The sequence below is a fragment of the Miscanthus floridulus genome, chromosome 3 (assembly GCF_019320115.1).
Source record: "Miscanthus floridulus cultivar M001 chromosome 3, ASM1932011v1, whole genome shotgun sequence".
NCBI classification, from domain to species: Eukaryota; Viridiplantae; Streptophyta; class Magnoliopsida; order Poales; family Poaceae; genus Miscanthus; species Miscanthus floridulus.
The window spans coordinates 7,140,664-7,167,721 of record NC_089582.1 but is presented as its reverse complement, the minus strand read 5'-3'; the positions used below and the strand labels follow the sequence as shown (position 1 = coordinate 7,167,721).

Below are 27,058 nucleotides of genomic sequence, written 5' to 3'. Positions count from 1 at the left end.
TAAGGTACCAGGAACTCCTAGTTAGAATTTGGGGATTTTTTGTGGCTTTTTGATATATTTAGTTACTTTATTTCGTTTACTTGAATTTTTTCAAAAAAATATAAATTTGAACTGCACGTGGTACGAATAATAAAATTTAATGATTCAAAAAATGATAGTCATGTTACTGAGTGTAGTGTGAGGCCGTATCTAGGAACGGACCCAAAATTTCGGACATCTTGTACACGAAACATGACCGCGAACTTGCGTGCGGAGTGTTTTTAAATTCTATAAAAAGCAAACGAAGTCCAAAAATCATGAAACTTGTTGAGATGTTGTAATATCGTATGTGGAGGCTATGATAAAAATTTGAGAAGGTTTGGTGCACGTTGTCACGTACGATGCTTACAAATCAGTGTCCTGGTTTGTTGGTTTGTAAGCATCGTACGTGACAACGTGCACCAAACCTTCTCAAATTTTTATCATAGCCTCCACATACGATATCACATCTCAACAAGTTTCATGATTTTTGGACTTCGTTTGCTTTTTATAGAATTTAAAAACACTTCGCACGCAAGTTCGCGGTCATGTTTCGTGAACAAGATGTCCGAAATTTCGGGTCCGTTCATGGATACGGCCTCACACTACACTCAGTAACATGACTATCATTTTTTGAATCATTAAATTCCATTATTCGTACCACGTGCAATTCAAATTTATATTTTTCGAAAAAATTCAAGTAAACGAAATAAAGTAACTAAATATTTAAAAAAGCCATAAAAAAATCCCCAAATTCTAACTAGGAGTTCCTGATATCTTAAAAGGGCTGCACAAAAAATTTAGAGGCAAAAAAAAACTTTGCCGAGTGCCGGGGCATGGCACTCGGCAAAGAGGGTTTTGAATTTTTTTAAAAAAATTCCTCTTTGTCAAGTGCCTTCACAGGGGCATTCGGCAAAGACATTTTGAAAAAAAATTCTTTGCCGAGCACCGTGTCAGGGGCACTCAGCAAAGTATTTTCTAAAAAAAAAATCTTTGCCGAGTGCCAGATCTGGAACACTCGGCAAAGAATTTTTTTTAAAAAAAAACCTTTGTCGAGTGCCAGATCGGGGGCACTCGGCAAAGTATGGATTTAACCCTTGGGCCAGCCACGCACCCCGCACACACGCACGTGCCACCGCTCGCCCGCGCCGCCACCGCCCACGCCGCCCGTGCGCCCGCGCCACGCCCTGTCGGCCGCACTGCCCACGCCCTGCCCTGGCTGCGCCCCGTGGACCGCCTGCCCCGACGCCGCCCGTGCCCGACCCCATTCCTGACTCCAGCGACCCCGACCCCGACCCCGACGTCGCCCGCCCCTACCCCCGACGCCCGTCAGGTATGCCTTCTCTCTTGTTGTTGTCGTGGTAGTGATAGTTGTAGTAGTATTAGTTGTACTAGTAGTGCTAGTGGTAGTAGTAGTATTAGAAGTAGTGGTAGTAGTAGTACAACTAGTGGTAGTAGTAGTAGTAGAATTAGTGGTAGTAGTAGTAGAAGTAGTGGTAGTAGTAGTAGTAGAACTAGTGGTAGTAGTTGTAGCAATAGTGGTAGTAGTAGTAGCAATAGTGGAAGTAGTAGTAGAAGTAGTGGTACTACTTGGATATATTCTTCTACATGGATTGATATCCAAACTACATGGCTTCTCTTGAGACATATGTGCTTGTCGGCCATCGTGCCGTTGTTTTTTGCAGGTTTTGGAAACCTCACCGTGCAGGGAGGTTCTGCCGATTTTTTTTTAAATGACAGTATTTTGTTCCATTTTTGTAGAGAAGAGCCCGTCGGAGCTGAGTCGGAGTTCCCATCGTTGTGCCAGTCTGCCTGCACCGCGTCGCCTTGCCACTGCACCGACCTGCCATGGCCCTGCTAGACTGACTCCGCCGCCACCCTAGGTATAACCCCTCTTTCCATATCATGGTCGTAGATCGTGTAACCCAATTAGGCGTCTCCCGTTCGAAAGAGATACGGTTGGAGGTATGCAGATCTTTGCATATCTATGACCGTATCTATTTCGGATTGTCCATGTTTTTTAGACAGCCCATGGATGCATAGATGGGTTAGTTTCCATGGTCTGCTCTGATCCGAGATAGAGTTTCGGCATCACCTCCCTGTTGTTCTCCGGATACGCACTCTTCTTTGGCAGGACGTGTATCTGGAGAACAGTGGGGAGGTGCTGCCGAAATTCTTTCTCGGATAGGAGTAGAGCATGGAAACCAACCTCATTTACACATCCGCGGGTGGGATTAGGACCTATCCTCACCTATTAGACAGTAGGAACACCATGTAGATGCAATTGATAGTTACATTACTCGCTGATACATATGTTAGAGGATGGATAACCGTCAGTGGATGTACACGGGCTGGAGAAGTCAGAGTGATTACACCACGGAATGGATGAACAAGACTGATGCTTTCTTGAACAGTGCATTTGGCAAGGCTGCTAAAGGACATTGCCTAGTTTTGTGTCCCTACAGCAAATGTGGAAACAGGAGAAGGGTAAACAAGGTGGAAATGGGTAAACATCTTGTGAAGAATGGATTTACACCAAACTACACCCGGTGGGTCCACCATGGTGAAGCCCATCGTATGAGAGAGGAGGTGGTGAGACCACGGGTGGAGGCTTTTGATGCTGATGCCGGGGTAGCAGACATGTTAGATGACTTTCACCAAGGACAGTTCGATGAGGGACGTGAGAAGGAGGAGATGGAGGCAGTCGCACAGACATTCTATGACATGATGGACTCGGCATAGAAACCCCTTCACGATCGGTCAACGGTGTCTCAACTGGATGCCTTTGGACGCTTAATGGGGTTGAAGTCCGAGTTAAACTTGAGTCGACCTAGCTTCGATAAGATGTTGGCCGTGATTGGCACCCTGCTTCCGGAGGGCCACATTCTGCCAAAGAGCATGTACGAGTAACAGAAACTCCTTCGTGCACTTAAGATGTCGTATGAGCAGATACATGCTTGTCCGAAGGGGTGCATCCTATTTAGGAAAGAACACGAGCATGCAAAGTTCTGTCCAAAGTGTAAATCCTCCAGGTACCTAGAGGTAGACTCTGATGATGGCCAGAAGAGGCAACTTACGATCCCTGTGAAAATCCTATGGTACCTTCCGTTCCTACCGAGGATCCAACAACTATACATGACCGAGGAATCCACGAAATAGATGACACGGCACAAAAACGGCAAACGGTACAATCCTGATAAGATGGTACATCCATCTGATGGTGAAGCTTGGGTCCGCTTTAATGACATACATCGTGACAAAGCAGATGAGGCTCGTAATGTACGTGTCGTGCTGGCAACAGATGGGTTCAATCCTTATGGAATGATGGCTGCCCCATACACATGTTGGCCCATCTTCGTTATCCACCCTTAATCTCCCCCCGTGTCTCCTTTCAATGACATAACGTATTCTTGTCGTTGATAATTCCTGGACACCAAGGGAGTAATATGGGTGTGTTCATGGAGCCCGTGTTTGATGAATTGGTTCGTGCTTGGGATGAAGGGGTATGGACATACGATCGAGCTACAAAGACAACCTTCAAAATGCACATTTGGTACCACTACTCCCTGCATGACTTCCTGGCGTATGGGATATTCTGCGCCTGGTGTGTTCACGGAAAGTTCCCATGCCCAATATGCAAGGAAGGTGTGAGGTTCATTTGGTTGCAGAAGGGTGGCAAGTATTCGTTGTTCGACATACATCGTCAATTCCTACCTCTTGACCATCCATTCAGACAAGACATCAAGAACTTTACAAAAGGTGTCAAAGTGACAAACCCTACACCGCAGATGATGACTGGTGCCGAGGTTCATGCTCAGATAGATGCTCTTGTGCCCAATGAAGAAGGTGGTTTTGTGGGATATGGTGAGCAACATATGTGGACTCATATCTCGAGCATGACGAGGCTCCCCTATTTCGATGACCTTCTTCTGCCACATAACATTGATGTAATGCACACTGAAAAGAATGTTGCCGAGGCACTTTGGGCAACACTCATGGACACTAAAAAGTCTAAGGACAACCCTAAGGCTAGAGTGGACCTAGCAACGTTGTGCGATAGACCAAATCAAGAGATGCAGCCTCCTAGTCATGGCAAGACCTGGAGAAGACCTAAGGCCAATTTCATCTTGAAAAAGGACCAAAGGAGGGAAGTACTTGAATGGATCAAGACGCTAATGTTCCTTGATGGGTATGCAACGAATCTAAAGAGGGGAGTGAACTTAGGCACTCTGTGAGTCAACGGGATGAAGAGTCATGACTACCACATATGGATTGAGCGGCTTCTTCCGGTGATGGTTCGAGACTATGTCCCGGAGCATGTCTGGCAAGTGCTGGTAGAGTTGAGCTACTTATTCCGCTAGCTTTGTGCCAAGGAGCTCTCTCGGACCATCATTGATGACTTGGAAAAAGCGGCACCCGTGTTGCTCTATAAGTTGGAGAAGATCTTTCCACTCGACTTTTTGCCGATGCAGCATTTGATTGTGCACCTCCTGTATGAGGCACGGATGGGGGGGCGTGCAGAACCGTTGGTGCTATCCAATCGAGAGATGTCTAAAGACTCTTCGTAAAAAATATAGAAATAAAGCCAAAATTGAGGCTTCCATTGTAGAGGCATACATTCTAGAGGAGGTGTCGAACTTCACAGAGAAATACTACACTGAGAAACTTCCTAGCGTTTATAATCCACCCCCTTATTACAATGCTGGCAAAAATGAATTGAACCTCAGCCTTTTCCAAGGGCAACTCAGAAGCGCAAGTGCATCGACCACTAAGCAATTGAAAAATAAAGAGTGGCACAGTATCATGCTATATGTGTTGACCAACCTTGTCGAGGTGTAGCCGTTCATTGGGTAAGTTCTGAACGAACTTGTTTCATTTCACCGTATGTCCTTGTTTCTTCATCCAACCCCCTTGTTTCTCGTTGGTACAGGGAATTTCTTCATCAATCCTGGCATGATCAAGGCAACCTACCCCACAAGAAAATGATACCCTTCTTTCACAAGGTGCGGGACTAGGGAGCCCCGATTTCATTTGTTGGTTCAAACAGAAAGCCCAAACTGATGCGCCTATAAGTGACGAGCTGAGATAGGTTGCAAACGGCTATGCCGTTAGGGTCAAGTCATTTACTGGTTATGATGTGAATGGATATCATTTTCACACAGCAAGCTACGAGCAGAGTCAGCCCAATCGAAAAACCACAAACAGCGGAGTTGTTACGCCCGACACTGATGGACTCGACTATTATGGAAGAATTGAAGAAATCTACGAACTATCATTCTATAGTTCCAAACCTCTTACTCCTGTCATATTCAAATGCCACTAGTTTCATCCTGGAGTAACGAGACGGACCCCTAAGCTTGGGCTAGTCGAGATTCGACAGGTGTCGGTGTTTTCGTCCGGCGAGTCCTCAACCGACCAGTGAAAGTGTACTGTGTGCCCCTAATCCCGAATGGTGATGCAAAGAGACACAAGGTTTATACTGGTTCAGGCAATAGGTGCCCTACGTCTAGTCTGAGAGAGCGATCTTGTATTCCTTGCACTGAGGTGCTTGTAGTAGGGGCTTATAAGCTGAGCGAGAGAGGGAGCTAGCCCCAGGTCTCTGCGTAGAGTGGCGTGGGTTGCTTGAGATGTTGATCTCTTGCAGTGAGGAAGCATGCATGTTACAGAGCATTGTGCGTTGCTTGCCCGTGTCTCTCCTAGGAGCGGCCCTGGTTACTCCCTTTTATAGTCGAAGGGAGACACAGGGGCGGTACATGTATTTGCTATGTGGCATTTTGTGAGCAGAGGTGGCATGTCCGAGCCCTATAGCTCGTCACTGTGGCGGCATGGTCAGTGGAGCGGCCTTGTCCTCGGTGCACTGGAGCGACACGCCGGTCACGCCTGATCCTGTGTGACATGGGAGCTCCTATGGTGGCATGTGCGTCTTCTTCTATTGGAGGCATGCTGGTTACTGTATGTTTGACCGGCGTGGAGTGCCGAGGCTAGGTTGATGCGATGGCGCGGGTACGCTGATTCCAAGGCTATAGGAGCTAGGCCCTATGCATGATGTGGGAGCTCCTGCAGGCCAACGCAGGGCATGGCGCGTACTGTGGCCCAGTTGTTGTAGAGGCTGAACCATTATGGGGGGCTCGGCGGGCACGAGTCCCGAGGCTACAGGAGCCCAGAAGCGGATAGCCGAGGCTCGGAGGGAGTAGTTGGTCTTGTACGTCGATTCCGAGGCTATAGGGACCTAGACTTGATTTTCCATGCCACGCTATCCTTGGAGCAGGGGTTAGGCAGCACAGTGCAGCATGGGTGTCAGTCATGAGCACAGCACCAAGCACAGCGGTCGGTAACCTCTGCCCCATCCTGTCCCGGACGGCATGGCGTCAATGTGACCCCCATCTCGTCGGCCACTCCACTGTATCATGCCATCGTTCGGCTGACATCGCGGGAGTGGTTGGACGCATTGGCTGGATGCGACGTCTTGTCAGAGAAGTCGGTCAAGGCGATGGGGACGGGGTCATTGCCGAGCCAGCCTCGAGCGAGTCGGTAACTGGGTGCTCGTCCGAGGCCTCATGGCGCGGGTCCTCGGGCGAGTCGGAGAATCGGTACCTCATCCGAGGCCTCGTGGTGCGGGGCCTCGGGCGAGTCGGAGAATCAGCACCTCGTCCGAGGCCTTGCGGCGCGGGGCCTCGGGCGAGTCGGAGAATCGGTACCTCATCTGAGGCCTTGCGGCACGGGGCCTCGGGAGAGTCGGAGAATCGGTACCTCGTCCGAGGCCTCATGGTTTCGTCCTAGGTCGAGCCCGCTTTGGGTGAGCCCGGATACTGTTCAAGGTGGGCCGAGTGGTCCAGCCGGGCCTCGGATAAGGTGGGGGTTTGCTGGTGGTTATCTCTTGGCTTCGATATTTTTAAGGTCTAAGCGATTTTTTTGATTCTTGCTTAGGGGACCCCTTTTTATGGTACTCGACAGTAGCCCTCGAGCCTCGGGGAGAGTGTGAGCGCTCTCCCTGAGGTTTTGATGAGGCTTGGCTCGCGGCATGGTGTTTTGTACTCGAGGCTTCGGTGGGTGCGCATGAGCGCACCCACCGGGTGTAGCCCCCGAGGCCCTGGAGGAGTGGATTTATTCCTCCAGGGGCTTTTCTCATGTTGAGTGAGGGGTTTTATCACGTTTGTCAAGCCCCTAAGTGCGAGTTCGGGTCGCTGGGTCTTGGCTTGGTTGCAGGAAGAGCCCCCGAGCCTCCGCTCAGAGCAAGAGGGCGATCAGGAGTTGCCCTGTCTTTGTTGTGTGGCCCTCGCGCATCCTTTTTGTTCGGAAGGAGGGGTGTTTATCGCGTTTACCGAGCCCCCGAGTGTGAGTTTGGGTCGCTGGGTCTTGGCTTGGTTGTAGGAGAGCCCTCGATCCTCTGCTCGGAGCAAGAGAGCGATCAGGAGTTTCCCTGTCTTTTTGTGCGGCCCTCGCACATCCTTTTCATTCGGAAGGAGGGGTTTTATCGTGTTTGCCGAGCCCCCGAGTGCGAGTTCGGGTCGCTAGGTCTCGGCTTGGTTGTAGGAAGAGCCCTCGAGCCTCTGCTCGGAGCAAGAGGGTGATTAGGAGTTTCCCTATCTTTTTTGTGCGGCCCTCGCGCATCCTTTTCGTTCGGAAGGAGGGGTGGAGTATGCCAGGCTACCCTTGGTGGGCGAGCAGTGACACCTCCGGTGAGCTGTTACCGGGTAAGTCCGAGTGGAGGCCCATGCCCCATTTGATAGGGGTCGGCTAGCGGTCTAGAGACGCACTCCAAAAATACCAGAGGGCTTCTCTAGTGGGTCCTAGGGCCGTTCGATTGGCCCCAGGGGCTCGATGCCTCCCTATAGTGGGATCCCATTCAGAGACCTCCCCGCTGGTCTCGGACATGACTTAGGGCATCCCAAGCAATTGCTTGCTTGGGCCTCGGCCATGTACGGGCTCGCCCATAGTCATCCCTGACTCTGTTTGTCCTAGGGCAGCTGTCGAGACCCTCGGGGGCCCAGCCTTCGAACCCTTGGACCGTAACGGGCTCGGTGCCCAGTTCCTTAGTCTGAAAGGAATCAGGTTGGTTGCAGGAAGAGCCCCTGAGCCTCTACTCGGAGCAAGAGGGCGATCAGGAGTTTCCCTATCTTTTTTGTGCGGCCCTCGCGCATCCTTTTTGTTCGGGAGGGGTGGAGTATGCCAGGCTACCCTCGGTGGGTGAGCAGTGACACCTCTGGTGAGCTATTATCGGGTAAATCGGAGTGGAGGCCCATGCCCCATTTGATAGGGGTCGGCTAGCGGTCCAGAGATGCACTCCAAAAGTACCAGAGATCTTCTCTAGTGGGTCCCAGGGCCATTCGATTGGCCCTAGGGGCTCGATGCCTCCCTACGGTGCGATCCCATTCAGAGACCTCCCTGTCGATCTCGGACACGACTTAGGGCATCCCAAGCAATTGCTGGCTTGGGCCTTGGCCATGTACGGGCTCGCCTATAGTCATCCCTGACTCTGTTTGTCCTGGGGCGGCTGTCGAGACCCTCGGGCGCCTAGCCTTCAAACCCCTGGACCGTAACGGGCTCGATGCCCAGTTCCTTAGTCTGAAAGGAATCGGGAGGGGGATATTCCCTTCCCATCGGCTGACGACGGTAGGTGCACCTTTTGAGGCGGTTCCTCGGGGAGACGGAACGGCGCCTGCTGTTGCTGTGGTCGAATGCGACGCAACATCTATGGATGGGACATTACTGTGTGCGCGCGGTTAATGAGAAGAAGGTGGACGCATGGGTGGTTTGGTCTGATCCGGATTAACTGCGCTAGATCTGAGGGAAACTTCCTCGGTTTCGTCGCCCGTCCGTTTCGCCCTCTTCCCTCCCCCATAAATATGTGACGAGCCGCGCCCCTTGTTTTATTTGTTTTTCTTGCGTTCGACCCCTAACTCCCTGATGTGACGCAGAGCTGGAGAGGGAGGCTTCCAGGGCGGCCGAGGCCTCTCGGGTCGAGGTCCAAAATAGGAGGGAGAAAGCCGAGGGTGAGTCTCATAGGCTTGCATCTCTGTTTGGCTTGTTTTCTTTCGTGCTTAACCCCATCCCGCCTGCCTTGGCGCAGGGTTGGAGAAGGAGGTCACCCGGGCAGCTGAGGCCTCTGTCGCAGTGCAGGCGGTGCTCGAGGCCGAGATCCGAGAGCACAACGCGCTGCAAAGCGCCGGTCGTACCGCCTGCGAGGCCCCGGAGGTCAGGGGGGTCAAGTTGGGTAGCTCCCTCGAGAGCCGCTTGATCGCGTTGAGCGGCCGAGTCCACGAGCGGCTCCGGGGGGCGCTGCATACGGGTGTCAAGCGCGCCCTGGCCGTTGTCTCCTCGCACTATGCCGGCATCAACCTCGAGGCCGTCAGCGATGGTTACGTCGTGGCTAAGGATGACGAGAAGGCCAAGGAGGAGGTCATGAAGCTGGTGGAGGCGGGCGAGGCCCCTGGCATGGCACTGGCTAGGTTGTTCGAAGAGGAGGTGGTTCCTCTTACGCTGACCGCCGACACTGGCGGCCCGAAGTTTTGACCTGGGCCAAAGGGGCCATGTAAATAGATTAGGACTTATATCATTGTACCATGACGCTCATGGCCATTGAGGCCTTTTAAAGTACTTGTGTGTATATGCTTTTTAATCATTTTTTATTGTATTTCTTAGCCTCTGCCCTCTATCTCATCTTTGAACATATCTCTTGCAAAAAACTTCCTCGGAGCCTAAGCTGCCCTTTGGGCAAAAGGTGGTGAGGGAGTTGCCGTAACCTAGAGGCGTAGGCCGTCTCGTAGCTCGGCCGGCCTTTTGGCCCTGAGACAGACTTTTGGTCCTTAGGTTTTTTACAATCGATTTGTCGGAGTACGCAAGAGAGTTTGGCGTAGAAATTTCTTCGAAAAACGACTAAAACATGGTGTCTGCGACTTAGGGGGGGTCCCCCCCTTCTAGCCCCCAAGGGAGGCTCGGTTCTGTAGAGGCAGAGCCGAGTCTTGTTCGAGCCCCGCGGTGGGCACCTCTGCAGAGGTAGAGCCGAGTCTCCCTTATAGCGTTATCGTAATATCGATCCCCCATCGATGGGGAGGGTTTCTCGAAAAATTAGAACAACTAAAGAACGCTTCTTTATTGTATTTTGAGAAATAATGTATATAATACTTGGGAATTTAAGGGTAGAATCGACGTAGCTGTTCTATGTTCTAAGCGTTGGTGAGGATTTCACCCTTCTTGTTGGCTAGCTTGTAGGTCCCGGGCTTTGGCACTTGGGCGAGGCAGTCATGCACCGAGGGGGCCTTGTTGGCTTTCGGTGCCCGAGCAGGCTCGGGACGAACCGAGGCCTCTCTATCCTGTCGAGGCGATGCCGTGGGTAGTTTCGAGGCGCCCCCGCGCCGTCGAGAGGTGGAACTTTTGGCCTGCTGTACCGCTGCGGTCTTAAGGAGGTCTCAGAGCTCGCCATGGACCCGTCGCCCCTCCGAGGTAGAGGGCTCAGGCATTGTCCGGAGTAGCATCGCTGTTGCCACGATGTTCTGGCTTGCGCGATTGAAGATAGGGGGTTGCTCGCCCCCATCGTCGTTGTTGATGCGGTGGTTGACGTCGTGAGCCCTCCGCCAGGCTGCTCCGCCATCACCGCAACCCCGCTGCTCTTGCTCGAGAGTGTCTCGGAGCTGCTGTAGAAGGAGTTGGTCTCGTTCGACCCTAGCCTGAAGCTCACAGAGCTGCTCCAGGTCTAGGCATCAAAGTTCCTCGGGGGCGGGGTTCTCGTTCCATGCTGCCGGGGGCTCGACGCGTGGAGGTGCGGCGTCGCCTGCCCCCTCATGGGGTAGGAAGCGATTGCCTACCCCTTCGTCCCCATCACTTGCGCTCGGCATCCCGAGCTCGACGTTGAAGCACTCACGAGTGGGATCGTAAGTGTCTTCGTCATCGGAATCGGAGTAGCCGAAGCAGTAGTCGCTCGCGGCCATGAAGCGGCGCATGGCTTTAGGGTCACGAAGCCCGGAGAAGTCCGCTCTGGCCCACGCCTCGTCTTCCTCCGAGGAGTCAACATGGGTGTGGGTCGGGGTTGTGGTGATGAGGTCGAGGGCAAAACGTTGGTGGCGTCCTAGGGGCTCTGCGTGAGCGAAAGCATAGGCGGAAGCGTAGGTGGTGGCAGCATTGCCCAACCCGAAGGGGTACGGGGATGGCGTCGTCGCCGGGCTCCGCTCCGCCAGAGTCGACTCCTCAGGAGGTGGCGGGGCAGAGCTTGATGATAGGGTGTTGCTACGCGCCACTAGCGTCTTTCCCTTGTCTAGGCTTAAGCTAGATAGGTCCCTAGCCAAGGACTCTATACCAACAGCCGGGTGTGGGATACTGGCGGAGCACGGTGCGTCGCCCTGAGCTCACGTGGTGTCGGGGTGATCTTGCCCGCGTCATGCCTAGCGAGCGCGACGAGAGAGGTGGCCCAGGCGCCGCCTGCGCCTGGGCTGCTAGTGCGTGATGTCGTCGTCGGTCGCTGGGGCTCTGGATGGGAGGAGTACCATATCGTACTCATATCCTAGAGACATGAACTCTAGGCTCCCGAACCAGATCACCATGGTGAGACACAGTGGTCGCACGGGGTCTGCCATCTGAAACTTATTGGGACGACTAAGCTGACACGCAGTATGGCCCCTACCTGGCGCGCCAACTATCGGTGTTTTGGTCCGGCGGGTCCTCAACCGACTAGTGAAAGTGTACTGCGTACCCCTAATCCCAGATGGTGATGCAAAGAGACACAAGGTTTATACTGGTTCAAGCAATAGGTGCCCTACATCCAGTCTGAGAGAGCGATCTTGTATTCCTTGCACCGAGGTGCTTGTAGTAGGGGCTTACAAGCTGAGCGAGAGAGGGAGCTAGCCCAGGTCTCTGCGTAGAGTGGCGTGGGTTGCTTGAGATGTTGATCTCTTGCAGTGAGGAAGCGTGCGTGTTACAGAGCATTGTGCGTTGCTTGCCCATGTCTCTCCAAGAAGCGGCATTGGTTACTCCCTTTTATAGTCTAAGGGAGACACATGGGTGGTACATGTATTTGCTACATGGCATTTTGTGAGTAGAGGCGGCATGTTCGAGCCCTGTAGCTCATCACTGTGGTGGCATGGTCAGTGGAGCGGCCTTGTCCTCAGTGCACTGGAGCGACGCGCCGGTCACGCCTGATCCTGTGTGACGTGGGAGCTCTTGTGGTGGCATGCATGCCTTCTTCTAATGGAGGCGTGCTGGTTATTGTATGTTTGACCGGCACAGAATGCTGAGGCCGGGTTGATTCGATGGCGCGGGTACGCTAATTCTGAGGCTATAGGAGCTAGGCCCTGTGCACGACGTGGGAGCTCCTATAGCCCGACGCTGGGCATGGCACGTACTGCGGGCGACGTGTCAGTTCTAGAGCACTGACAACGTAGAGAGCTGAGGCCTAGTTGGTGCAGAGGCTAAACCATTGTGGGGGGCTCGGCGGGCGCGAGTCCTAAGGCTACAGGAGCCCGGAAGCGGATAGCCGAGGCTCGGAGGGAGCAGTTGGTCGTGTACGTTGATTCCGAGGCTACAGGGACCTGGACTTGATTTTCCATGCCGCGCTGTCCTTGGAGCAGGGGTTAGGCAGCACAGTGCAGCACGGGTGTCAGTCGTGAGCACAGCACCCAACACAGCAGTCAGTAACCTCTGCCCCGTCCTATCCCAGACAGCATGGCATCGATGTGACCCCCGTCTTGTCGGCCACTCCGCTGTATCGTACCATCATTCGGCTGGATGTGACGTCCTGTCAGAGAAGTCGGTCAAGGCGGTGGGGATGGGGTCATTGCTGAGCCGGCCTCTAGCGAGTACGTAACTGGGTGCTCGTCCGATGCCTGATGGCGCGGGGCCTCGGGCGAGTCGGAGAATCGGTACCTCATCCAAGGCCTCGTGGCGCGGGGCCTCGGGCAAGTCAGAGAATCGACACCTCGTTTGAGGCCTCGTGGCATGGGGCCTCGGGCGAGTCGGAGAATCGGCACCTCGTCCGAGGCCTTACGGCGCGGGGCCTCGGGTGAGTCGGAGAATTGGTACCTCCTCCGAGGCCTTGCAGCGCGTGGCCTCGGGCGAGTCAGAGAATCGGTACCTCATCCGAGGCCTTGCAGCACGGAGCCTCGTGCGAGTCGGAGAATCGGTACCTCGTCCGAGGCCTTGTGGCACGGGGCCTCGGGCGAATCGGAGAATCGGTACCTCGTCCGAGGCCTTATAGCATGGTGAAAGGTCCTAATGGCTAGAGGGGGGGTGAATAGCCTAATAAAAATTTCTACAACAACACTTAACAAAAGGTTAGACAATTATGAGGCGAAGCAAGTGTTGCGCTAGCCTACTCAAAATACAAGCCACCTACCACAATTCTAGTTTAGATAGTGTCGATTCACACAAGAGGTATGACACTACTCTATGTTAGTGTGCTCTCAAAGACTAACTAAAGAGCCACACCAACCAACCAAGCAAGCTCTCACAACTAGTTACACTAAAGAGCTTGTCAACTAGTTTGCGATAAAGTAAAGAGAGTGATCAAGATAGTTATACTGCCGTGTAGAGGAGTGAACCAATCAATCACAAGGATGAATAACAATGAAGACCAATGACCTCGGAATCAAAGGATGAACACAATTATTTTTACCGAGGTTCACTTGCTTGCCGGCAAGCTACTCCTCGTTGTGGCGATTCACTCACTTGGAGGTTCACGCGCTAATTGGCTTCACATGCCCAACCCTCAATAGGGTGCTGCACAACCAACACAAGATGAGGATCACATAAGTCACGAGCAATTCACTAGAGTACCTTTTGGCTCTCCACCGGGGACAAGGTCAAGAACCCCTCACAATCACCATGATCGGAGCCGGAGACAATCACCACCTCCACTCGACGATCCTTGCTGCTCCAAGCCATCTAGGTGGTGGCAACCACCAAGAGTAATAAGCGAAATCCACAGCGAAACACAAACACCAAGTGCCTCTAGATGCAATCACTCAAGCAATGCACTTGGATCACTCCCAATCTCACTATGATGATGAATCAATGATGGAGATGAGTGGGAGGTCTTTGGCTAGGCTCACAAGGTTGCTATGTCAATGAAAATGGCCAAAGATATGAGCCACAGCCGGCCATGGGGCTTAAATAGAAGCCCCCACGAAATAGAGCCGTTGTACCCCTTCACTAGGCACACTGCACTCTGATCGGACGCTCCGGTCCAACTGACCGGACCCTGGACTCAGCGTCTAGTCCACTGATGGATGCCACATGTCACTAGCTTTAAACGCTGTTCATCAGATTTCAACGGCTATGAAGCTGACCGGACGCTTTGGCAAAACTGACCGGATGCTGGAGCCTCAGCGTTCGGTCGAGTACAGTAAGGGTCTAAAATCGGTTTTCCTCGACTAGACACAGCCCAGCGTTCGGTGGTAAACCCTAGCCTCTATACCGCTAGTCAACGCGACCGGACGCAGAAGTCAGCGTCTGGTGCTTTTGGATCCAGTGTCCGGTCACTTGACCGACGTTGGCATCTCCTCTATTTTCACTTCTAACTTCTTCACCCTTGCTCCAATGTGCCAACCACCAAGTGTATCACCTTGTGCACATGTGTTAGCATATTTTCACAAATATTATCAAGGGTGTTAGCATTCCACTAGATCCTAAATGCACATGCAATGAGTTAGAGCATCTAGTGGCACTTTGATAATCGTATTCCGATATGAGTTTCACCCCTCTTAATAGTACGACTATCAAACCTAAATGTGACCACACTCTCTAAGTGTCTTGATCACCAAAACAAAATAGCTCCTCTGGATTATACCTTTGCCTTGAGCATTTTGTTTTTCTCTTTCTTCTTTTCAAGTTTAAGCCCTTGATCATTGCCATGTCATCACCATTGTCATGTTATGATCTTCATTGGCTTCTCCACTTCAAGTGTGCTACCTATCTCATGATCACTTGATAAACCAGGTTAGCACTTAGGGTTTCATCAATTCACCAAAACCAAACTAGAGCTTTCAATCTCCCCCTTTTTGGTAATTGATGACAACCCTTATACAAAGATATGAATTGAAATTCAATTGAATCCATGTTGCTTGCCCAAGCATATTTACCATTTGTAAAAGGATATGGACAAGTTTCATGAACCCCAAATGGTAGCAATTGCTCTCCCTACATATGTGCTAAGAGTTTGGATTGAAGCTTGCACATATGCTTAGATAGGAAATATAGGAGTCAATGTCTACCAAATGATGCTAAGGTATAAAAGCTGGACCTTTGAAGCATGATACTAATCGGAGTGCACCAATATACCATCCTTAGCTCCATGGTTAGCTTAATATCACTTGGAGACATACTTTGAAAAGATACCACTTGTAAAGATTTTCTTGGAAATGAAAGTTATCTAGTGATTTCATTTCATCATTCAATCTTACAACTAACATACATCACACAAGCATGGATGTTTGAAATTTAATACTTGTGCCATGCAAGCAAACATATGAAATGCACCTTTAAATGCACCATACAAGTTCATGAGCTTGCTCCCCCTACTTGTGTGCTCAAAATTTTAGTTGATCCTATGTTATATATCAAGATATCCCTTTTCTTTGTCATATCTCTCCCCCTATGTTATATATCAAGATATCATATGTTTCTTTCTTTTTAAGATATTTCTTCCCCTTATCTTTGTTTCTCTCCCCCTTTGTCATCAATGACCACAAATGTTCTAAATGTAGATAGTATTACTTGTTATCAATGTCAATCAATAGGGTGAGGATCATTTTCCCAAATTTAGTCCAATCTAGATTATTTGCCAAAGATATTTAACTCAGTTTGATCTAAGGACAAGCTTCTTCATATCTCCAAATAAGGGTTATCTTGTACCATGTTGAGTTAAACACTTAGAGCTCATATTCTAGATTAAACATTAGGTTTACAAGCCCATAAACATGTTATATGCCATCACTAGATCAAGTCAAACATAGAAGCAATAGTGATACCATATAGACATCAAAATCATTTGATTTTCATGAATGAGCCTAAAATAGAACCATTTGAAAGTTCCTAATAGGATTGAAAATATGACTAGATGCACTAAACATGTCCTTAGCAAAGATGTATGTCATGCCAATCAACTTTTACCTTGGGATGCTCGAAGGAGAGGCATGTCATATTGGTGGGGGTGCATCAACACATATTTGAGAAATCCAATATGTTCAACTCATTCCTTAGCTTGTAAAACCTTTTCTCATCCAATGGATTGGTGAATATATCAGCAAGTTGATCTTCGGTGCCTACACTCTCAATGCAAATGTCCCCTTTTTGTTGGTGATCTCTTATGAAATGGTGGCGGACATCAATGTGCTTTGTTCTTGCATGTTGCACCAGATTATTGGTTAGCTTGATTGCACTCTCATTATCACATAGCAATGGCACTTTCTTGAACTTGATTCCAAAGTCACTCAAAGTGGCCTTCATCCAAAGTACTTGTGCACAACAACTACCGGCGGATATGTATTCGGCTTCAGCAGTTGATAATGCAACACTATTTTGCTTCTTTGATGACCATGAAACAAGTGATCTTTCCAACAATTGACATATGCCCGAGGTGCTCTTCCTTTCAACCTTGCATCCCGCATAATCCGAGTTGGAGTAACCAACTAGCTCAAACTTTGCTCCTTTGGGATATCACAAACCAACATTTGGTGTATGCTTCAAGTACCTAAATATTCTCTTTATAGCCTTCAAATGACTTTCTCTTGGTGAGGCTTGAAATCTTATACACATGCATACACTAAACATGACATCCGGCCTTGATGTGGTCACATAGAGTGGGCTTCCAATCATAGACCGATACAACTTTTGATCTACCATGTTTCCACTTACATCACTATCCAAGTTGCCATTGGTTCCCATTGGTGTGCTAATGACTTTGCTATCAATCATGCCAAACTTCTTGATCATGTCCTTGATGTACTTGCCTTGACTCACAAATGTACCATTTTTCAATTGCTTGATTTGAAGACCAAGGAAGTAACTCAACTCTCCAATCATGGACATTTCAAACTCATTAGCCATCATCTTTCCAAACTCATCACAAAATTATTGATTGGTTGATCCAAATATGATATCATCAACATAGATTTGCAATACAAATAGATCTTTTCCAATCTTCTTGATGAAAAGAGTGGTGTCAACCTTACCCATGGTGAACCCTTTAGAGAGTAGGAAATCTCTCAATCTCTCATACCATGCTCTAGGTGCTTGCTTTAAGCCATACAAAGCCTTCTTCAACTTGTACACATGGTTAGGCTTCTTATCATCTTCAAAACTGGGAGGTTGCTCAACATATACTTCTTCATTGATGTAGCCATTTAGAAATGCACTCTTAACATCCATTTGATAGAGCTTGATGTTGTGAGCACAAGCATAGGCTAGCAAGATTCTTATTGCTTCCAATCTAGCAACCGGGGCATATGTTTCTCCAAAGTCAAGACCTTCAACTTGTGTATATCCTTGTGCTACCAATCTTGCTTTGTTCCTTACTACTATCCCATCTTAATCTTGCTTGTTTCTAAAGACCCATTTGGTTCCAATCACATTGTGTCCCTTTGGTCTTTCTACCAATTCCCATACTTGATTTCTTATGAAGTTATTCAACTCTTCATGCATAGCATTCACCCAATCAACATCCATCAAAGCTTCATCTATCTTCTTTGGTTCAATGGATGACACAAATGAGAAGTGTTCACAAAATGATGCTAATTTTGATCTTATTTGTACACCTCTTGAAATATCTCCAATTATAGTGTCCAAAGGATGATCTCTTGCAATACTTGTTGGTTGGAGCAGTGGAACTTGATTGCTTGCATTTGCTAGATCATTGGGTTGAGACAATGTACTAGCTACTTGCTCTTGATCAATATCATGAGAGTCACTTGCACTAGCTTGATTTGTATCATCTTGCACATTTGAGTTAGAGAGCACTATCACTTGATCATCTTCATCATCAATCACTTGCCTAGGCCTCAATTCACCAATATCCATGTTCCTCATGGCATTTGAAAGTTGAATGCCTCTAACATCTTCCAATTTCTCATTCTCTTCTTGTGAACCTTTGGTTTCATCAAATTCAACATCATGAACTTCCTCAAGAGTACCACTATCCAAATTCCAAACTCTATATGCTTTGCTTGTAGTGGAATAGCCAAGTAGGAATCCTTCATCACATTTCTTGTCAAACTTGCCCAATCTTGTGCCTTTCTTCAAGATATAGCATTTGCAACCAAAGACCCAAAAATATGCAATGTTGGGCTTTCTATCATTCAAGAGCTCATATGGTGTCTTCTCTTTCAATCGGTGACAATAGAGGCGGTTACTACATTAGCAAGCCGTGTTGATAGCTTCGGCCCAAAAGGATTGACTCACATTGTACTCACTAAGCATAGACCTTGCCATATCAATGAGTGTTCTATTCTTCCTCTCAACAAGGCCATTTGACTAAGGAGTGTATTTGGTCGAGAATTGATGTCTAATTCCAAATTCATCACATAACTCATCAATTCTAGTATTCTTGAACTCACTACCATTGTCACTTCTAACTCTCTTGATGGTTGTTTCAAACTCATTGTGAATGCCTTTGACAAATGATTTGAATGTTGCAAATACATCACTTTTGTCCACTAGAAAGAATACCCTTGTGTATCTAGTGTAGTCATCCACTATCACAAATCTATATTTGTTTCCACCAATACTAGTGTATTGTGTTGGCCCAAATAAATCCATGTGCAATAACTCAAATGCTTTACTAGTGCTTATCATGCTTTTCTTAGGATGAGTGTTTCCAACTTGTTTGCCGGCTTGACAAGAGCTACAAAGCTTATCCTTTTCAAACACAACATCTTTCAAGCATTTAACTAAGTCATGCTTAATCAATCTATTCAATTGTTTCATTCCAACATGACCAAGCCTTCTATGCCATAACCAACCCATGCTAGACTTAGTGAACAAGCATGTGGACAATCTAGCTTCACTAGCATTGAAATCAACCAAGTATAGATTCTCATATCTAAAGCCTTTGAAGATCAAATTAGAGCCATCTACACTTATGATTTCTACATCATCTACTCCAAATATGCATTTGAATCCAAGATCACACAATTGTGCCATGGATAGCAAATTGAAGTTCAAGCTCTCTACTAGCAACACATTGGATATGCTCATGTCATTGGATATTGCAATCTTACCAAGCCCTTTGACCTTGCCTTTGCCATTGTCACCAAATGTGATACTATCATAACCATTATTGCCATTGGTGTTGATTGAGTTGAACATTCTTGCATCACCGGTCATGTGTTGAGTGCACCCACTATCAAGAACCCAATGCCTTCCTCCGGCTTTGTAATTTACCTACAAAAGAAGATCAATTCTTTTTAGGTACCCAAACTTGCTTGGGTCCTTGAAGGTTACTCACTAGACTCTTTGGTACCCAAATGGCTTTCTTCTTTGAGCCCATCTATGGTTTACCAATGAACTTAGCCTTCACACCATTTGTACCCTTAGTAAGCATATAGCATGAATTAAACTTAATGGAGGATACATTAGCATTTTTGCTCTTGTTTTTATATTCTTGCTCTTTATGACCAACTTGCTTGCAACTAGTGCAAAACCGACCATTGTTCTTCACAAAACTAGTCTTGTGAGGAGCAAAGACCGCTTTGCCTTTCTTGGGGGTATAGCCCAATCCCTCTTTGTAGAGAGAAGCTCTTTGGCTACCCAAGCACATAAGCAAGCGGTCCTCACCACCATAAGCCTTAGCTAGGTTGTGAGTGAGCTTAGTGACCTCCTTCTTGAGGTTCTCATTCTCAACCACTAGTGAGGCATTATGAGAGAGACCATCACTACTAGATGAGGTAGAAGTGGAAGTGCTACAAGAAGAGTTAGTAGTAGCAACAATGATAGGCATAGATAGTGATGTATCAATTAAATCACAAGTTACACCTACATCACAAGTTTCAACATGCTTCTTTTTATCTTGTTCATTAAGCAAAGTGGAATGAGCTTTTTCAAGCTTTTTGTGAGCCATGCCAAGCTTCCCATGGGCTTCCTCTAGCTTCTCATGAGTTGCTTTGAGCTCATCAAGGGCTTGCTTAAGGGCTTTTACCTCCTTATTCAAGCTCTTGCATTCCCTTCTCTTAATGTCAAAGTGTTCTTTAGCATCTTCTAGCATGTCAAATAATTTATTTTTAGTAGGTTCATCATTATTACTATCATTTTCATTTTCATCATCATGTTCTTCATCACTTTCATCATCATAAGATTGTACCTTAGTGGCCTTAGCCATGAAGCATGATGAAGATTCGAAGAGAGAAGGCTTCTCATTGATGGCAATGCTTGCAAGAACCTTTTTCTTGGTGGTCTTGTGATCCTCACTATCATCATCATCATCACTTGAGGAGTCATCACTATCCCAAGTGACTACATATGAACCACCCTTCTTCTTCTTGAAGGCCATCTTGTCCTTCTTCTCTTTCTTTTCCTTCTTGTCCTTCTTCTTGTTCTTCTTGTTGTCATCATTATTGTCACTATTGTATGGACATTGAGCAACAAGATGATCTTTGCTTCCACACTTGAAGCACCTTCTTAACTCTTCTTTGTTCTTGGATGAAGACTTCTTTCTTCTAGCACGGTAGCCCTTCTTCACCATGAACTTGCCAAATCTCTTGACAAATAGAGCCATCCTCTCATCATCATCATCATCCCAAGATTCATCTTCTTCACTTGATGTTTCTTGCTTTGCTTTGCCCTTGGATGATGTGGCTTTGAATGCCACACTTTTCTTCTTGTCATCCTTCTTGTCATCTTTCTTCTCCCTCTTTTCTTCCTTCTCATCATCATCTCTATAAGCATCATCGGTCATGATATCTCCCAAGATTTGATTTGGTGTCATTGTGTTCAAACCGGTCCTCACTAGTAAGGTGACTAACATGCCAAATCTTGCGGGCAAACATCTCAAGAACTTATTGGAGAAGTCCTTGTCCTCTATCTTCTCACCAAGTGCCTTGAGATCATTGACAATCACTTCCATCCGATGGAACATGTCCAGCACACTCTCATCTTCCTTCATCTTGAAGCTTGCAAACTTTTCTTTGAGAATCTAAGCCTTTGCACCCTTCACGGCTTGAGTGCCCTCAAATGATTCTTCCAATTTCTTCCAAGCTTCATGAGCCATCTCAATATTCTTGATTTGCTCAAATGTTCTTTCATCTATTGCATCATGAATAGTACTTAGAGCAATGTCATTGTTTTGGAGAAGTACTTCTTCGGCCGCGGTGGGATTCTCTAGATCTCCAATCTCAATTTTTGTTTCTACCACCTTCCAAACCTTCCTATTGATTGACTTGATATAAGTTGTCATCTTAGCCTTCCAATAGGGATAGTTAGAGCTGTCAAATTGGGGTGGCTTCTTGGTGTTGTTGATTTGAGCCATTTTAACACCGAAGGTTGTTAAGCCTCAAATAACGGTGACTTTGGCTCCGATACCACTTGAAAGGTCCTAATGGCTAGAGGGGGGATGAATAGCCTAATAAAAATTTCTACGACAACACTTAACAAAAGGTTAGACAATTATAAGGCGAAGCAAGTGTTGCGCTAGCCTACTCAAAATGCAAGCCACCTACCACAATTCTAGTTTAGATAGTGTCGATTCACACAAGAGGTATGACACTACTCTATGTTAGTGTGCTCTCAAAGACTAACTAAAGAGCCACACCAACCAAGCAAGCAAGCTCTCACAACTAGTTACACTAAAGAGCTTGTCAACTAGTTTGTGATAAAGTAAAGAGAGTGATCAAGATAGTTATACCGCCGTGTAGAGGAGTGAACCAATCAATCACAAGGATGAATAACAATGAAGACCAATCACCTCGGAATCAAAGGATGAACACAATGATTTTTACCGAGGTTCACTTGCTTGCCGGCAAGCTACTCCTCATTGTGGCGATTCACTCACTTGGAGGTTCACGCGCTAATTGGCTTCACACACCAAACCCTTAATAGGGTGCCGCACAACCAACACAAGATGAGGATCACACAAGCCACGAGCAATTCACTAGAGTACCTTTTGGCTCTCCGCCGGGGACAAGGTCAAGAACCCCTCACAATCACCACAATCGGAGCCGGAGACAATCACCACCTCCACTCGATGATCCTTGTTGCTCCAAGCCGTCTAGGTGGCAGCAACCACCAAGAGTAACAAGCGAAATCCGCAGCGAAACAAAAACACCAAGTGCCTCTAGATGCAATCACTCAAGCAATGCACTTGGATCACTCCCAATCTCACTATAATGATGAATCAATGATGGAGATGAGTGAGAGGTCTTTGGCTAGGCTCACAAGGTTGCTATGTCAATGAAAATGGCCAAAGATATGAGCCACAGCCGGCCATGGGGCTTAAATAGAAGCCCCCACAAAATAGAGCCGTTGTACCCCTTCACTGGGCACACTGCGCTCTGACCGGACCCTAGACTCAGCGTCTGGTCCACTGATGGACGCCACGTGTCACTAGCTTCAAACGCTGTTCGTCAGATTTCAACGACTATGAAGCTGACCGGACGCTCCGGCAAAACTGACCGGACGCTGGAGCCTCAGCGTCCGGTCGAGTACAGTAAGGGTCTAAAATCAGTTTTCCTCGATCGGACGCGTCCGGTCCACCTCGACCGGATACAGCCCAGCGTCCGGTGGTAAACCCTAGCCTCTATACCGCTAGTCAACGCGACCGGACACAGAAGTCAGCGTCTGGTGCTTTTGGATCCAGCGTCCGGTCACTTGACCGACGTTGGCATCTCCTCTATTTTCACTTCTAACTTCTTCACCCTTGCTCCAATGTGCCAACCACCAAGTGTATCACCATGTGCACATGTGTTAGCATATTTTCACAAATATTATCAAGGGTGTTAGCATTCCACTAGATCCTAAATGCACATGCAATGAGTTAGAGCATCTAGTGGCACTTTGATAATCGTATTCCGATACGAGTTTCACCCCTCTTAATAGTACGGCTATCAAACCTAAATGTGACCACACTCTCTAAGTGTCTTGATCACCAAAACAAAATAGCTCCTCTGGATTATACCTTTGCCTTGAGCATTTTGTTTTTCTCTTTCTTCTTTTCAAGTTTAAGCCCTTGATCATTGCCATGTCATCACCATTGTCATGTTATGATCTTCATTGGCTTCTCCACTTGAAGTGTGCTACCTATCTCATGATCACTTGATAAACTAGGTTAGCACTTAGGGTTTCATCAATTCACCAAAACCAAACTAGAGCTTTGACGTGGGGCCTCGGGCGAGTCGGAGAATCGGTACCTCGTCCGAGGCCTCGTAGTTTCGTCCTGGGTCGAGCCCACTTTGGGTGAGCCCGGATACTGTTCGAGGTGGGCCGGGTGGTCCAGCCGGGCCTCGGATAAGGTGGGGGTTTGCCGGTGGTTGTCTCTTGGCTTTGATATTTACAAGGTCTAAGCGATTTTTTCGGTTCTTGCTTAGGGGACCCCTTTTTATGGTACCCGATAATAGGATTCCGTCTATCCAGGAAAAGATGTCTACATTGTGGCTCAACAGGCCATCCAGGTTTATTATACGTCATACGCGTGCAAAGACGCTGAGCATCTTAAGGGTTGGTCTATTGTGCACAAGGTATCACCACATGGTAAACTACCTGTCCCAAACGATGAAGATTACAACTTCAACCCAAACACATATGATGGAGAGTTCTATCAAGAAGAGGGACTAGAAGGGAGGTTTGACATAGACTTAACCGAAGAGATAGGAATGGAAGTAGACAATGAAAGGGATGATGACGAGGACGCTGGAGACGAGGTGTGAAATTTGAAGGACATACAAATGCTTGAGCGATTACGTTTAGGCAATGACAATGAAGACAACATTCCTCCTTTGGATAGTGTTGATGAGTTGGACAATGTTGATAGTGATGACGAGACCTATGATCCAGCTAATCTCAATCATAAAGATTATTTCTAATACATGTAATACTATGTTTTTTGTAATTATGTTTTGTTCATTTTTGCAAATATTTCTAATACATGTATTACTATGTTTTTTATAATTATGTTTTGTTCATTTTTGCACCTATTTCTAATTACGTCTTGTGTTTCTTTTTTGTTGAAGGTGATTGAACAAAGATGGCGGGCGACCGTCATAGGTCCGTGAACTCGATTTACCAAAGACCACACCGGCTGTAGGAGGAGGCGGAGGGGGTGGCGGAGGGATCAGATAGGAGGAGGAGGAGGAGGACCGCCAGACACAGGAGGGGGCCGTCTCCTCCCACGCCGCATGAGGAGGAGCCAGAGGAGGAGGTGGCGCCCGTGGACGAGTCGAACGATGAGCTGGTTTGGCAGACGGACAAGGAGGAGGAGCTGCACGAGGACAACGAGTTGGAGGCGGCAGGCACGGGTTCCGCTTCCTCTGACTCCTCTTCGAGTGTCTACTTGCGAGGTCCCACGAGCCTTCCACATGTTCCGCTTCCTCACCAATGCCCAGTGATTCACCCCGAAGGGCAAAAGTAAGTAACTTTATATGTTATCACCACTACTTCATAAGATATGATGAAAAAACTAATAATTTTTCTTAATCACTTGTGTAGGAACTGGGTGGTTGTGTCAGGTGGTAGCGCACGGCTAGTCAACGGCATCCTGGGTCTTCTGTGCAGGCAACACTTCCCCGGCATTGTCACGTATGCATCGAAGACGGAGCATGCCTACTCAATTGACCACTACGCCATCGCCACCGATGCGGAGTACCCCAACAAGGCGGCGCGAGTGAAGGCAGAGCTTTGGGTAAGTCTCCCTCGTACAACATTGCTCAATACATTGCATTCATTGGACTTTTCTTGAAATAATGAATGGATACATCGCTTTTGTATGCAGACTTATTACAGATGCGAGGAGGGATTTGAGGCTAGGTGGAGCAGGCGACTACCAAAGCCTGTAAAAAACTCGACTCCGACATGCATCACGAGGTGTGCATTGTGCATCCAGGCCATCGTAACCTACTACGGGTCGAAGCTTGGAGAGAGGAAAACCAAGAAAGATGCAAGAGAGATGCAGCTGACCCGGGAGCAGTACCATTAGGTAAATGAAGAACATCAATATTGATTCGTTTTGAGATTAAGTTAGTTTAATTTAATCTTCTTATATGTCCAATACTTGATGACATGTAGATGATTCCCTGGTGGTGCCAAGCGTATCCCGAGTGCTGGGAGATGATGGTGGAGAGGTGGTTCACGGAGGAGTACCTCAAGATGCACAGGGATGCCCAGGACCGTCGTTTGCAGATGCAAGGTCTAGCACACCATCAAGGTAGCCGCAGCCTCGCCGGATACAAACAAGCATGGGTACGCGAATTCATTTATCTATTGTGACGCTCAGTTTTGCCTGATTTTCTAATCATCGTGCTATCTTTCTCGCAGTCGGCGGCACATAGTGGCCAGGCTTGCTCAGACTTCAAGGCATGGTGTATGGCCCACAAGGGCAAGGCGACGTCCGACGTTTCCTTCAACCTGGAGGACCCGCCCGAGGCATACACGAACCCGAGCGTCCACTCCCGCATCAGTGAGTACACTGAGGTGGCGAGGTCTCTCCATGGGTCAGACCACGATCCGAGCACCCAGGACTTCGATGGAGAGGCCGTCATAAGGGCAGGGCAAGGCAAGAAGCATGGCAGTTCTGGCTTGGCGACGGCGTCATCAACACGGCCTCTACTCCCTCTCTCTCCCAGATCCGAGCACGAAGCACGAGCGAGAGCCTGGCCATTCGCACACGGCCAACCGCTGCACAGCACTGGGTCGACGCACTCGAGGTTATTCCTGTTTTACTCGTCATACATTGATCTTTACACACCTTAATTAGCTTTGCATTATTGAAACATTGGAGTGAAATATTGCAGGCCTGGCTGGAACAAGAAATGAGGCAATGTTAGGAGCTGGAGGCCGGGCACCAGAGGATGGCGGCCCAGCTGGAGGCCGAGCGGGCCGAGTGGGAGGCCAAGCGGGCCGAGCGGCAGGCCTAGGCGCAGAGGCTGATGGGCATTACGGAGTTCCTACAAGGGCTTGGGCAATGTGTGGGCTTCTCTCTGCCAGCTGGGCTGTTGGTTCCACCTCTGCCTCCGCGTCCTACAGCTCCAGCTACTCCTGTGAGTATGAAAGTTTTTTACTTTCGCTTGTGTTTTGCTTGTATGGCCTCTACCTTCCTAGATTAGCTATCCAAATAATCTTGTCTCACATGCAATCTTTTCTTCTTTGTGCAGTCTCCATCTGACGGTGGTTCGAATAATCCACCTCATGCACCTCCGAATGATGGAACTGAGCCTTCACCACAGTCGCAGTGGCCGAGATAAGTGCACGTTGTATTTTTTTCATTTGTTGTTCACTTGGTGATGGACTTGTGATATACTTGTGATGCACTTGTGGACTTTGATGGACTTGTGGATTTATTTGGATGGACTTGAGCACTTATTATTATATATGTGATATATATTGTGATGGATGTGATATATGCGGATGGATGTGTGGATGGATGAGATATATATGTGATGGATGAGATATATATGTGATGAATGGCATATATATGTGATGGATGAGATATATGATTGTATGAATTTATTTGTCATGATGGAATGTAAAAAAATTAAAAATTGCCGTTTTGGGTCACTTTGCCGAGTGTTGCACTCGGCAAAGGACCCCGTTGCCGAGTGTCATGGTCACAGCACTCGGCAAAGCTGAAAAATGGGCCCTCGAAAAGCCATTTTTCCAGCTTTGTCGAGTGCCATGACCATGGCACTTGGCAAAGAATTTTTTTTTAAATTCAAACTTTGCCGAGTGCCGACAAGAGGGCACTCGGCAAAGAATTTTTTTTAAAAAAAATTCAAACTTTGCCGAGTGCCGCCCAGAGGGCACTCGACAAAGAATTTTTTTTTAAAAAAAAATCAAACTTTGCCGAGTGCCGACAAGAGGGCACTCGGCAAATAATTTTTTTTAAAAAAAAATTCAAACTTTGCTGAGTGCTTGAAGG

General features: G+C 48.0%; 1 protein-coding gene across 1 annotated transcript; it reads left to right on the top strand.

Moving 5' to 3' along the window:
• The first annotated feature begins 3,219 nt into the window (after positions 1–3,219).
• LOC136543068 (uncharacterized) lies at positions 3,220–26,407 on the top strand. The gene is made up of 9 exons (XM_066535632.1): positions 3,220–3,292; positions 9,089–9,483; positions 24,233–24,552; positions 24,634–24,826; positions 24,917–25,120; positions 25,210–25,383; positions 25,459–25,847; positions 25,935–26,180; positions 26,295–26,407. The coding sequence occupies exons 1-5, from the start codon at positions 3,220–3,222 to the stop codon at positions 25,118–25,120; spliced, it is 1,185 nt and encodes a 394-aa protein (XP_066391729.1). The 3' UTR covers positions 25,210–25,383; positions 25,459–25,847; positions 25,935–26,180; positions 26,295–26,407.
• Positions 26,408–27,058: the final 651 nt, after the last annotated feature.